At 49.4% G+C, this 14,268-nt stretch overlaps 1 protein-coding gene across 1 annotated transcript in view; it reads right to left on the bottom strand.

The window, feature by feature from the left end:
- Positions 1 to 40: 40 nt before the first annotated feature.
- The window catches only part of LOC122457509 (mucin-17-like), a 98,494-nt gene continuing 84,266 nt past the window's right edge, over positions 41 to 14,268 (bottom strand). The window contains exons 4-5 of the mRNA XM_043502883.1: positions 526 to 13,355; positions 41 to 175 (exon numbers count right to left, since the gene is read on the bottom strand). Of these exons, the coding sequence (XP_043358818.1) occupies positions 41 to 175; positions 526 to 13,355 (12,965 nt within the window). The remainder of the gene's footprint in view (positions 176 to 525; positions 13,356 to 14,268) is intronic.

The following is a 14,268-nucleotide window of genomic DNA, read 5'->3' as shown; positions in this document are numbered from 1 at the left end:
TGTAGCTACAGGGCCAGTCTCAGGGAAAGGAGAACTCCCTTCAGATGTTGGCTTTGATCCAGCTGCTGAACTGCTGCCCATGGCTGAAATGCCTTGGACTGGGCTTGTGGCAAGAGAGGCCCTCGTCTTCTCCGCAGCTGCGCTTGTGCCCCTTTCTGTGGACACAGTTCTTGCACTAGAAGGAAAGAATTTAGGGGTTGTCTTTGCTACTGTGGTGGTTGCAGGAATAGTGCTCATCTCACTAGGGCTAGAGGATGCATTTGAAGGAGTGGGCATCTCTGCTGTTCCACTAGTGCCTTCAGAGGTGCTAGTCTCTGCTAGAGGAGAGGTAGTAAGGCTTGACTTTTCCAACATACTCTGAGCTACGGTGGCTGTGATCCTCTCTGCATTTGAAGTGAGAGGAGCAAAAGTGGTGGGAACAGATGTTCTTCCGGACATCTCTGTGGACCTGCCTGATGGAATTGCAGGAGAGATACTTGTGGTTTCTTCTTTTGCACTACTGCTGCCCAGCGACTCAGCCGTTACCTGGGGAGTCCTGATTATTGGGAGAACTGTGGATATTTCCGTTTCTATCGAGGAATTTACTGTGGTCGCTTTATCCCATGTCCCGATGCTCTCTGCTGCGCTTACACCTGAGTTCTCTAGCATGCTGCTCCCAACTGTTAACGTACTCTCCGTCTGGGAAGTTGTCTGAGACATGTGTGTTATAGAAGTAGATTTACTTGCAGACCCTTTTGTGGACTCAGATGAGATAGTGTGTTGGAAGGGAACTGTGCTGGTGTCTGTTATTCTAGTAGTGTCTTCTCCAGTTGTCGTCCCGCGAGGAGAACTGGTGTGTGGCACAGAGCTGGTGCTTTCTGCTGTTGTAAAGGTGTCCCTTGGACTTGCAGTACCAGAAGGGATACTGGAGATAGGGACGGTTATGATTGTGTCTCTACTTGTTAGGTATTCCGATGTTGTGATCTCAGCTTGGCTGGAGGTCTCAGCGACAGTCGTCGTCTGAGAAGGTGGCGTTGCCTTTTTCATGTTGCTCTCAGTGGACAGACTTGAGAAAAAGAGACCAGTGGAGTTCTCAGCTCCCGCAGTGTTGCCCAACTTCGCTGTAGTATGAAGCAGGGTACCGCTTTCGGGTGCCGAGGTCGGTCCCATTGTAGGCTTAGTGGTGAGTGTCCCAGCTGTTGTACTGCTTGGAATTGTCGATATTTCTTCAGTGACGTGGCCAGTTACAGAGCCAGTCGTACTCTCAGCAGATGGGGAGCTTCCAGCCATCTCTGTGGTTTCCATCGAAGTTCTGGGTAGGGAGGCATTTGGGCTTTTGCCTCTGCCAGTAGTGTTGCGCACCGTGCTTGTTGTCATCTGAGATGGAGTGCTCGTGTGTGACCAAGCAGGATATATCTCTGTAGCTACAGTGCCAGTCTCAGGGAAAGGAGTGCTCCCTTCAGACGTTGGCCTTGATCCAGCTGCTGAACTGCTGACCATGGTCGAAGTGTCTTGGACTGGGCTTATGGAAAGAGAGGCCCTTGTCTTCTCAGGAGTTGCACTTGTGCCCATTCCAGTGGATTCAGTTATTGCACTTGAAGGAAAGAATTTTGGGGTTCTCTTTGCTACTGTGGTGGTTGCAGGAATAGTGCTCGTCTCACTAGGGCTAGATGTCACATTTGAAGGAGTGGTCATCTCCGCTATTACACTAGTGGCTTCAGAGGTGCTATTCTCTGCTAGAGGAGAGGTAGTAAGGCTTGACTTTTCCAACATACTCTGAGCTACAGAGGCTGTGATCCTCTCTGCATTTGCAGTGAGAGGAGCAAAAGTGGTGGGAACAGATGTTTTTCCGGACATCTCTGTGGACCTGCCTGATGGAATTGCAGGAGAGACAGTTGTGGTTTCTTCTTTAGCACTAGTAATGCCCAGCATTTCAGTGATTAACTGGGGAGTACTGATTTTTGGGAGAACTGTGGATATTTCCGTTTCTATCGAGGAACTTGCTGTGTTCGGTGTATTCGATGTCCTGGTGCTCTCTGCTGTGCTTACACCTGAGCTCTCTAGCATGCTGCTCCCAACTGTTAACGTACTCTCGGTCTGGGAACTTGTCTGAGACATGTGTGTGGTCGAAGTAAATTTACTTGCAGACCGTTTTGTGGACTCAGATGACGTAATGGGTTGGAAGGGAACTGTGCTGGTGTCTGCTATTCTAGTAGTGTCTTCTCCAGTTGTCGTCCTACGAGGAGAACTGGTGTGTGGCACAGCGCTGGTGCGTTCTGCAGTTGTAAAGGTGTCCCTTGGACTTGCAGTACCAGAAGGCTTACTGGAGAGTGGGACGGTTGTGACTGTGTCGCTATTTGTTAGGGACTCCGATGTTATGATCTCAGCTTGGCTGGAGAGCTCAGCGACAGTCGTCGTCTGAGAAGGTGGCGTTGCCTTTGCCATATTGCTCTCAGTGGACAGACTTGAGAAAAAGAGACCAGTGGAGTTCTCAGCTCCCGCAGTGTTGCCCAACTTCGCTGTAGTATGAAGCGGGGTACCGATTTCGAGTGCCGAGGTGGGTCCCATTGTAGGCTTAGTGGTGAGTGTCCCAGCTGTTGTACTGCTTGGAATTGTCGATATTTCTTCAATGACGCGGCCAGTTACAGAGCCAGTCGTACTCTCAACAGATGGGGAGCTTCCAGCCATCTCTGTGGTTTCCATTGAAGTTCTGGGTAGGGAGGCATTTGGGCTTGTGCCTCTGCCAATAGTGCTGCGCACCGTGCTTGTTGTCGTCTGAGATGGAGTGCTGGTGTGTGGCCCAGCAGGAGATGTCTCTGTAGCTACAGTGCCGGTCTCAGGGAAAGGAGTGCTCCCTTCAAATGTTGGCCTTGATCCAGCTGCTGAACTGCTAACCATGGCTGAAGTTTTTTGGACTGGGCTTGTGGCAAGAGAGGCCCTCGTCTTCTCAGCAGTTGCGCTTGTGCCCGTTCCTGTGGATTCAGTTGCTGCACTAGAAGGAAAGAATTTTGGGGTTGTCTTTGCTACTGTGGTGGTTGCAGGGATAGTGCTCGTCTCACTAGGGCTAGATGTCACATTTGAAGGAGTGGCCATCTCCGCTATTACACTAGTGGCTTCAGAGGTGCTCGTCTCTGCTAGAGGGGAGGTAGTAAGGCTTGATTTTTCCAACATACTCTGAGCTACCGTGGCTGTGGTCCTCTCTGCATTTGCAGTGAGAGGAGCAAAAGTGGTGGGAACAGATGTTCTTCCGGACATCTCTGTGGACCTGCCTGATGGAATTGCAGGAGAGACAGTTGTGGTTTCTTCTTTTGCACTAATAATGCCCAGCATTTCAGTGATTACCTGGGGAGTACTGATTTTTGGGAGAACTGTGGATATTTCCGTTTCTATTGAGGAACTTGCTGTGGTCGGTGTATTCGATGTCCTGGTGCTCTCTGCTGTGCTTACACCTGAGCTCTCTAGCACGCTGCTCCCAACTGTTAACTTACTCTCCGTCTGTGAACTTGTCTGAGACATGTGTGTGGTCGAAGTAGATTTACTTGCAGATCCTTTTGTGGACTCAGATGACGTAATGGGTTGGAAGGGAACTGTGCTGGTGTCTGCTATTCTAGTAGTGTCTTCTCCAGTTGTCATCCTACGACGAGAACTGGTGTGTGGCACAGCGCTGGTGCTTTCTGCAGTTGTAAAGGTGTCCGTTGGACTTGCAGTACCAGAAGGCTTACTGGAGAGTGGGACGGATGTGACTGTGTCGCTATTTGTTAGGGACTCCGATGTTATAATCTCAGCTTGGCTGGAGGGCTCAGCGACAGTCGTCGTCTGAGAAGGTGGCGTTGCCTTTTCCATAGTGCCCTCACCAGATGGACTTGAGAAAAAGAGGCCAGTGGTGCTCTCAGCTCCCACAGTGTTGCCCACCTTCGCTGTAGTATGAAGCGGGATAGCGCTTTGGGGTGCCGAGGTAGGTTCCATTGTTGGCTTAGTGGTGGGTTTCCCAGCTGTTGTACGGCTTGGAATTGTCGATATCTCTTCAGTGACGCGGCCAGTTACAGAGCCAGTGGTGCTCTCAGCAGATGAGGGGCTTCCAGGCATCTCTGTGGTTTCCACCGAAATTCTGGGTAAGGACGCATTTGGGCTTGTGCCTCTGCCAGTGGTGCTGCGCACCGTGCTTGTTGTCGTCTGAGATGGAGTGCTGGTGAGTGGCCCAGCAGGAGATGTCTCTGTAGCTACAGAGCCAGTCTCAGGGAAAGGAGTGCTCCCTTCAGACATTGGCCTTGATCCAGCTGCTGAACTGCTGACCATGGCTGAAATGCCGTGGACTGTACTTGCGGCAAGAGAGACCCTCGTCTTTTCCGCAGCTGCTCTTGTGCCCGTTCCTGTGGATTCAATTGTTGCACTAGAAGGAAAGAATTTTGGGGTTGTCTTTCCTACTGTGGTGTTTGCAGGAATAGTGCTCGTCTCACTAGGGCTAGAGGTCGCATTTGAAGGAGTGGGCATCTCTGCTGTTCCACTAGTGCCTTCAGAGGTGCTAGTCTCTGCTAGAGGAGAGGTAGTAGAGCTTGACTTTTCCACCGTACTCTCAGCTACGGTCGCTGTGCTCCCCTCTGTAGTAGCGGAGAGAGGAGCAAAAGTGGTGGGAACAGATGTTCTTCCGGACATCTCTGTGGACCTGCCTGATGGAATTGGAGGAGAGATAGTTGTGGTTTCTTTTTTTGCACTACTGCTCCCCAGCGACTCAGCCGTTACCTGGGGAGTCCTGATTATTTGGAGAACTGTGACTATTTCCGTTTCTATGGAGGAACTTGCTGTGGTCGGTGTATTCAATGTCCTGGTGCTCTCTGCTGTGCTTACATCTGAGTTCTCTAGCATGCTGCTCCCAACTGTTAATGTACTCTCCGTCTGGGAAGTTGTCTGAGACATGTGCGTTGTCGAAGTAGATTTACTTGCAGACCGTTTAGTGGACTCAGATGACGTAGTGGGTTGGAAGAAAACTGTGCTGGTGTCTGCTATTCTATTAGTGACTTCTCCAGTTCTTGTTCCAGGAGTTGAACTGGTGTGTGGCTCAGCGCTGGTGCTTTCTGCAGTTGTAAAGGTGTCCCTTGGACTTTCAGTACCAGAAGGGATACTGGAGAGTGGGACGGTTATGATTGTGTCTCTACTTGTTAGGGATTCTGTTGTTGTGATCTGAGCTTGGCTGGAGGTCTCAGCGACAGTCGTCGTCTGAGAAGGTGGCGTTGCCTTTTTCATATTGCTCTCAGTGGACAGACTTGAGAAAAAGACACCTGTGGAGTTCTCAGCTCCCGCAGTGTTGCCCACTTTCGCTGTAGTATGAAGCGGGGTAGCACTTTCGGGTGCCGAGGTGTGTCCCATTGTTGGCTTAGTGGTGGGTTTCCCAACTGTTGTACTGCTTGGAATTGTCGATATTTCTTCAGTGACGTGGCCAGTTACAGAGCCAGTTGTACTCTTAGCAGATGGGGAGCTTCCAGCCAGCTCTGTGGTTTTCATCGAAGTTCTGGGTAGGGAGGCATTTGGGCTTGTGCCTCTGCCAATAGTGCTGCGCACCGTGCTTGTTGTCATCGGAGATGGAGTGCTGGTGTGTGGCCCAGCAGGAGATGTCTCTGTAGCTACAGTGCCGGTCTCAGGGAAAGGAGTGCTCCCTTCAAATGTTGGCCTTGATCCAGCTGCTGAACTGCTAACCATGGCTGAAGTTTCTTGGACTGGGCTTGTGGCAAGAGATGCCCTCGTCTTCTCAGCAGTTGCGCTTGTGCCCGTTCCTGTGGATTCAGTTGCTGCACTAGAAGGAAAGAATTTTGGGGTTGTCTTTGCTACTGTGGTGGTTGCAGGGATAGTGCTCCTCTCACTAGAGCTAGATGTCACATTTGAAGGAGTGGCCATCTCCGCTATTACACTAGTGGCTTCAGAGGTGCTCGTCTCTGCTAGAGGGGAGGTAGTAAGGCTTGATTTTTCCAACATACTCTGAGCTACGGTGGCTTTGGTCCTCTCTGCATTTGCAGTGAGAGGAGCAAAAGTGGTGGGAACAGATGTTCTTCCGGACATCTCTGTGGACCTGCCTGATGGAATTGCAGGAGAGACAGTTGTGGTTTCTTCTTTTGCACTAATAATGCCCAGCATTTCAGTGATTACCTGGGGAGTACTGATTTTTGGGAGAACTGTGGATATTTCTGTTTCTATCGAGGAACTTGCTGTGGTTGGTGTATTCGATGTCCTGGTGCTCTCTGCTGTGCTTACACCTGAGCTCTCTAGCACGCTGCTCCCAACTGTTAACTTACTCTCCGTCTGGCAACTTGTCTGAGACATGTGTGTTGTCGAAGTAGATTTACTTGCAGACCCTTTTATGGACTCAGATGAGATAGTGGGTTGGAAGGGAACTTTGCTGGTGTCTGCTATTCTAGTAGTGTCTTCTCCAGTTCTTGTTCCAGGAGCTGAACTGGTGTGTTTCTCAGCGCTGGTGCTTTCTGCAGTTGTAAAGGTGTCCCTTGGACTTGCAGTACCAGAAGGGATACTGGAGAGTGGGACGGTTGTGATTGTGTCTCTACTTGTTAGGGACTCCGATGTTGTGATCTGAGCTTGGCTGGAAGTCTCAGCGACAGTAGTCGTCTGAGAAGGTGACGTTGCCTTTTTCATATTGCTCTCAGCTGATGGACTTGACAAAAAGAGGCCTCTGATGTTCTCCGCTCCGGCAGTGTTGTCCACCTTCGCTGTAGTATGAAGCGGGGTACTGCTTTCGGGTGCCGAGGTAGGTCCCATTGTTTGCATAGTGGTAAGCGTCCCAGTGGTTGTACTGCTTGGAATTGTCGATATTTCTTCAGTGACGCGGCCAGTTACAGAGCCAGTTGTGGTCTCAGAAGATGGGGAGCTTCCAGCCATCTCTGTGGTTTCCTCCAAAGTTCTCGGTAGGGAGGTACTGGGGCTTGTTCCTCTGCCAGTGGTTCTGCGCACCGTGCTTGTTGTCGTCTGAGATGAAGTGCTGGTGTGTGGCCCCGCAGGAGAGACAGTTCTGGTTTCTTCTTTTGCAGTAGTGCCGCCCAGAGTTTCAGCAATTACCTGGGGAGTACTGATTTTTGCGAGAACTGTGGATATTTTTGTTTCTATCGAGGAACTTGCTGTGGTTTGAGTATTCGATATCCGGGTGCCTTCTCCTGTGCTTACACCTGAGTTCTCTAGCATGCTGCTCCCAACTGTTAACGTACTCTCCTTCTGGAAAGTTGTCTGAGACATGTGCGTTGTCAAAGTAGATTTACTTGCAGACCGTTTAGTGGATTCAGATGACATAGTGGGTTGGATGGGAACTGTGCTGGTGTCTGCTATTCTAGTAGTGTCTTCTCCAGTTGTCGTCCCACGAGGAGAACTGGTGTGCGGCACAGCGCTGGTGCTTTCTGCAGTTGTAAAGGTGTCACTTGGACTTACAGTACCAAAAGGCTTACTGGAGAGTGGGATGGTTGTGACTGTGTCTTTACTTGTTAGGGACTCCGATCTTATGATCTCAGATTGGCTGGAGGGCTCAACGACAGTCGTCGTCTGAGAAGGTGGCGTTGCCTTTTTCATATTGCTCTCAGTGGACAGACTTGAGAATAAGACACCAGTGGAGTTCTCAGCTCCCGCAGTGTTGCCCACCTTCGCTGTAGTATGAAGCGGGGTAGCACTTTTGGGTGCCGAGGTGGGTCCCATGGTTGGCTTAGTCGTGGGTTTCCCAGCTGTTGTACTGCTTGGAATTGTCGATATTTCTTCAGTGACGCGGCCAGTTACAGAGCCAGTCGTACTCTCAGCAGATGGGGAGCTTCCAGCCATCTCTTTGGTTTCCATCGAAGTTCTGGGTAGGGAGGCATTTGGGCTTGTGCCTCTGCCAATAGTGCTGCGCACCGTGCTTGTTGTCGTCTGAGATGGAGTGCTGGTGTGTGGCCCAGCAGGAGATGTCTCTGTAGCTACAGTGCTAGTCTCAGGGAAAGGAGTGCTCCCTTCAGACGTTGGCCTTGATCCAGCTACTGAACTGCTGACCATGGCTGAAGTGTCTTGGACTGGGCTTGTGGCAAGAGAGGCCTTCGTCTTCTCAGCAGTTGCACTTGTGCCCGTTCCTGTGGATTCAGTTGCTGCACTAGAAGGAAAGAAATTTGGGGTTGTCTTTGCTACTGTGGTGTTTGCAGAAATAGTGCTCGTCTCACCAGGGCTAGAAGTCACATTTGAAGGAGTGGTCATCTCCGCTATTACACGAGTGTCTTCAGAGGTGCTCGTCTCTGCTAGAGGGGAGGTAGTAAGGCTTGATTTTTCCAACATACTCTGAGCTACGGTGGCTGTGGTCCTCTCTTCATTTGCAGTGAGAGGAGCAAAAGTGGTGGGAACAGATGTTCTTCCGGACATCTCTGTGGACCTGCCTGATGGAATTGCAGGAGAGACAGTTGTGGTTTCTTCTTTTGCACTAGTAATGCCCAGCATTTCAGTGATTACCTGGGGAGTACTGATTTTTGGGAGAACTGTGGATATTTCTGTTTCTATAGAGGAACTTGCTGTGGTCGGTGTATTCGATGTCCTGGTGCTCTCTGCTGTACTTACACCTGAGCTCTCTAGCACGCTGCTCCCAACTGTTAACTTACTCTCCGTCTGGCAACTTGTCTGAGACATGTGTGTTGTCGAAGTAGATTTACTTGCAGACCCTTTTATGGACTCAGATGAGATAGTGGGTTGGAAGGGAACTGTGCTGGTGTCTGCTATTCTAGCAGTGTCTTCTCCAGTTCTTGTTCCAGGAGGTGAACTGGTGTGTTTCTCAGCGCTGGTGCTTTCTGCAGTTGTAAAGGTGTCCCTTGGACTTGCAGTACCAGAAGGGATACTGGAGAGTGGGACGGTTGTGATTGTGTCTCTACTTGTTAGGGATTCCGATGTTGTGGTCTGAGCTTGGCTGGAAGTCTCAGCGACAGTAGTCGTCTGAGAAGGTGACGTTGCCTTTTTCATATTGCTCTCAGCTGATGGACTTGACAAAAAGAGGCCTCTGGTGTTCTCCGCTCCGGCAGTGTTTCCCACCTTCGCTGTAGTATGAAGCAGGGTACTGCTTTCGGGTGCCGAGGTAGGTCCCATTGTTTGCGTAGTGGTGAGCGTCCCAGTGGTTGTACTGCTTGGAATTGTCGATATTTCTTCAGTGACGTGGCCAGTTACAGAGCCAGTTGTGGTCTCAGAAGATGGGGAGCTTCCAGCCATCTCTGTGGTTTCCTCCAAAGTTCTGGGTAGGGAGGTATTGGGGCTTGTTCCTCTGCCAGTGGTTCTGCGCACCGTGCTTGTTGTCGTCTGAGATGAAGTGCTGGTGTGTGGCCCCGCAGGAGAGACAGTACTGGTTTCTTCTTTTGCACTAGTGCTGCCCAGAGTTTCAGCAATTACCTGGGGAGTACTGATTTTTGCGAGAACTGTGGATATTTTCGTTTCTATCGAGGAACTTGCTGTGGTTGGTGTATTCGATTTCCTGGTGCCTTCTCCTGTGCTTATACCTGAGTTCTCTAGCATGCTGCTCCCAACTGTTAACGTACTCTCCGTCTGGGAAGTTGTCTGAGACATGTGCGTTGTCAAAATAGATTTACTTGCAGACCGTTTAGTGGATTCAGATGACATAGTGGGTTGGATGGGAACTGTGCTGGTGTCTGCTATTCTAGTAGTGTCTTCTCCAGTTGTCGTCCCACGAGTAGAACTGGTGTGTGGCACAGCGCTGGTGCTTTCTGCAGTTGTAAAGGTGTCACTTGTACTTGCAGTACCAGAAGGCTTACTGGAGAGTGGGACGGTTGTGACTGTGTCTTTACTTGTTAGGGACTCCGATCTTATGATCTTAGCTTGGCTGGAGGGCTCAACGACAGTCGTCGTCTGAGAAGGTGGCGTTGCCTTTTTCATATTGCTCTCAGTGGACAGACTTGAGAAAAAGACACCCGTGGAGTTCTCAGCTCCCGCAGTGTTGCCCACCTTCGCTGTAGTATGAAGCGGGGTAGCACTTTTGGGTGCCGAGGTGGGTTCCATGGTTGGCTTAGTCGTGGGTTTCCCAACTGTTGTACTGCTTGGAATTGTCGATATTTCTTCAGTGACGCGGCCAGTTACAGAGCCAGTCGTACTCTCAGCAGATGGGGAGCTTCCAGCCATCTCTTTGGTTTCCATCGAATTTCTGGGTAGGGAGGCATTTGGGCTTGTGCCTCTGCCAATAGTGCTGCGCACCGTGCTTGTTGTCGTCTGAGATGGAGTGCTGGTGTGTGGCCCAGCAGGAGATGTCTCTGTAGCTACAGTGCCAGTCTCAGGGAAAGGAGTGCTCCCTTCAGACGTTGGCCTTGATCCAGCTACTGAACTGCTGACCATGGCTGAAGTGTCTTGGACTGGGCTTGTGGCAAGAGAGGCCTTCGTCTTCTCAGCAGTTGCACTTGTGCCCGTTCCTGTGGATTCAGTTGCTGCACTAGAAGGAAAGAAATTTGGGGTTGTCTTTGCTACTGTGGTGTTTGCAGAAATAGTGCTCGTCTCACCAGGGCTAGAAGTCACATTTGAAGGAGTGGTCATCTCCGCTATTACACTAGTGTCTTCAGAGGTGCTCGTCTCTGCTAGAGGGGAGGTAGTAGGGTTTGACTTTTCTACTATACTCTGAGCTACGGTGGCTATGCTCCCCTCTGTAGTAGGGGAGAGAGGAGCAAAAGTGGTGGGAACAGATGTTCTTCCGGACATCACTGTGGACCTACCTGATGAAATTGCAGGAGAGACCGTTGTGGTTTCTTCTTGTACACTAGTGCTGCCCAGTGTCTCAGCCGTACCCTGGGGCGTCCTGATTTTTGGGAGAACTGTGGATATTTCCGTTTCTATCAAGGAACTTACTGTGGTCGCTGTATCCCATGTCCTGGTGCTCTCTGCTGCGCTTACACCTGAGTTCTCTCGCATGCTGCTCCCAACTGTTAACTTACTCTCCGTCTGGGAACTTGTCTGAGACATGTGTGTTTTCAAAGTAGATTTACTTGAAGACCCTTTTATGGACTCAGATGAGATAGTGGGTTGGAAGGGAACTGTGGTGGTGTCTGCTATTCTAGTAGTGTCTTCTCCAGTTCTTGTTCCAGGAGTTGAACTGGTGTGTGGCTCAGCGCTGGGGCTTTCTGCAGTTGTAAAGTTGTCCCTTGGACTTGCAGTACCAGAAGGGATACTGGAGAGTGGGACGGTTATGATTGTGTCTCTACTTTTTAGGGATTCTGTTGTTGTGATCTGAGCTTGGCTGGAGGTCTCAGCGACAGTCATCGTCTGAGAAGGTGGCGTTGCCTTTTTCATATTGCTCTCAGGGGACAGACTTGAGTAAAAGACACCAGTGGAGTTCTCAGCTCCCGCAGTGTTGCCCACCTTCGCTGTAGTATGAAGCGGGGTAGCACTTTCGGGTGCCAAGGTGTGTCCCATTGTAGGCTTAGTGATGGGTTTCCCAGCTGTTGTACTGCTTGGAATTGTCGATATTTCTTCAGTGACGCGGCCAGTTACAGAACCAGTCGTACCCTCAGCAGATGGGGAGCTTCCAGCCAGCTCTGTGGTTTCCATCGAAGTTCTGGGTAAGGAGGCATTTGGGCTTGTGCCTCTGCCAATAGTGCTGCGCACCGTGCTTGTTTTCGTCTGAGATGGAGTGCTGGTTTGTGACCCAGCAGGAGATGTCTCTGTAGCTACAGTGCCGGTCTCAGGGAAAGGAGTGCTCCCTTCAAATGTTGGCCTTGATCCAGCTGCTGAACTGCTGACCGTGGCTGAAATGTCTTGGACTGGGCTTGTGGCAAGAGAGGCCCTCATCTTCTCAGCAGTTGTGCTTCTGCCCGTTTCTGTCGACTCAGTTGTTGCACTAGAAGGAAAGAATTTTGGGGTTGTCTTTGCTACTGTGGTGGTTGCAGGAATAGTGTTCGTCTCACTAGGGCTAGATGAGAAATTTGAAGGAGTGGTCATCTCCGCTCTTACACTAGTGGCTTCAGAGGTGCTAGTCTCTGCTAGAGGGGATGTAGTAAGATTTGACTTTTCCACTATACTCTGAGCTACGGTGGCTGTGGTCCTCTCTGCATTTGCAGTGAGAGGAGCAAAAGTGGTGGGAACAGATGTTCTTCCGGACATCACTGTGGACCTGCCTGATGGAATTGCAGGAGAGACTGTTGTGGTTTCTTCTTTTGCACTAGTGCTGCCCAGTGTCTCAGCCGTTACCTGGGGAGTCCTGATTTTTGGGAGAACTGTGGATATTTCCGTTTCTATCAAGGAACTTACTGTGGTCGCTGTATCCGATGTCTTGGTGCTCTCTGCTGTGCTTACACCTGAGCTCTCTAGCGCGCTGCTCCCAACTGTTAACGTACTCTCCGTCTGGGAAGTTGTCTGAGATATGTGTGTAGTCGAAGTAGATTTACTTGCCGACCCTTTTGTGGACTCAGATGAGAGAGTGGGTTGGAAGGGAACTGTGCTGGTGTCTGCTATTCTAGTAGTGTCTTCTCCAGTAGTCTTTCTACGAGGTGAACTGGTGTGTGGCACAGCGCTGGTGCTTTCTGTAGTTGTAAAGATGTCCCTTGGACTTGCAGTACTGGAAGGGTTACTGGAGAGTGGGACAGTTGTGACTGTGTCTCTTCTTGTTAGGGACTCCGATGTTGTGATCTCAGCTTGGCTGGAGGTCTCAGCGGTAGTCGTCGTCTGAGAAGGTGGTGTTGCCTTTTCCATAGTGCTTTCATCAGATGGACTTGAGAAAAAGGGGTCGGTGGTGCTCTCAGCTCCTGCAGTGTTGCCCACCTTCGCTGTAGTATGAAGCGGGGTACCGCTTTCGGGTGCCGAGGTAGGTCCCATTGTTTGCATAGTGGTGAGTGTCCCATTGGTTGTACTGCTTGGAATTGTCGATATTTCTTCCTGGATGCGGCCAGTTACAGAGCCAGTTGTGGTCTCAGAAGATGGGGAGCTTCCAGTCATCTGTGTGGTTTCCGCCGAAGTTTTGGGTAGGGAGGTATTTGGGCTTGTGCCTCTGCCAGTTGTTCTGCGCACCGTGCTTGTTGTCGTCTGTGATGGAGTGCTGGTGTGTGGCCCCGCAGGAGAGACAGTTCTGGTTTCTTCTTTTGCAGTAGTGCTGCCCAGCGTTTCAGTGACACTCGTCATCTGAGAAGGTGGTATTTCCATTTCTGACGCCCTCTCAGCTGATGGACTTGTTAAAAAGAAGCCAGTGGTATTCTCATCTCCTGCAGTGGTGTTCACCTTAAGTGTAGTGTCAAGTGTGTTAGGGCTTGACTTCTCCACTGTTCTTATGCCTGTGGTTTCTTTCCTTGTGACTGGAATATCTGTGGTCAGGTCAAAAGTGGTGGGAACAGATTTACTCTCATATATGTTTTTGGAGTTATCTTCTGTAGTGACAATAGATGCAGTTGTGGCTTTGCCTGTGGAGAAACACAGTTCAGAATTTATTCTTTCTGCTCTGTGTGGCTAAATCTTAGTCTATAGGATAATAGTATTTGTGCAAATTTTAATTTGGAAATATTTCCCCTGAGAACTCTGCTGTCACTAAAATAATTGCGAATAACAAGTAACGTGACCATCAGCACTGCATACTTTCTGCATTTTTTCAGCTGGTCAATTATCTTTTGTACCCTTGTATTAACCTCTGGAAATCAGAAAGATATTATGTCTACCTGTTCAATAGTACTAGAAACCCTAAGGTTGGACCAATAGAAATTCTTTTTGAGCTGGTCAGAATTCGAAGACCTAGTCCTGAAACTATTTTTATTATCAGAACTTTGAAATCCCTGCAAATACTAACTTTACTTATATCTTCTACATTTTGCTCTCTCTCTCTCTCCTACTCCGCTGTACACCCATCAAGGCCAGCCATAATTTGTCATCATTTTCTAATTATCAAATTGGAGACTCAGACCTTCTCACTGAGGTTATCAAAGCAATCCCCGGGATTTAGACTCATAACGTCCTTTGATTTTAATGGAATTTTAAATTCCCCTAGTATTTTTGAAATCTCCGTTTAGGTTTATTACAGTGCATTTTTATTTTCAGTTTTAAGTGCAAATCCTTCAGGTATGATTAACATTTTCTTGTGGGCAGATTGACAAATCAGTTTTGTCTACTTCGCCTTGAGAAACAAAACATTCAAATACAACAACCAGTTCCCTGAACTATGCAAACTTCTTCTATGCGATAACATACCTGACTCTATGTACAATACTGCATTGTACAGTACAATGTGTTCATACTTTGGAATCAGCATAAACCTGCATATTTACATGCTTTTTCTGCAAAGGAGGCTGAGCTTTTGTTCACAATAACTTAATTTTAATAAGT

Source organism: Dermochelys coriacea, chromosome 25, assembly GCF_009764565.3.
Source record: "Dermochelys coriacea isolate rDerCor1 chromosome 25, rDerCor1.pri.v4, whole genome shotgun sequence".
NCBI lineage: Eukaryota > Metazoa > Chordata > Testudines > Dermochelyidae > Dermochelys > Dermochelys coriacea.
This window is presented reverse-complemented; position numbering and strand designations above follow the sequence as displayed.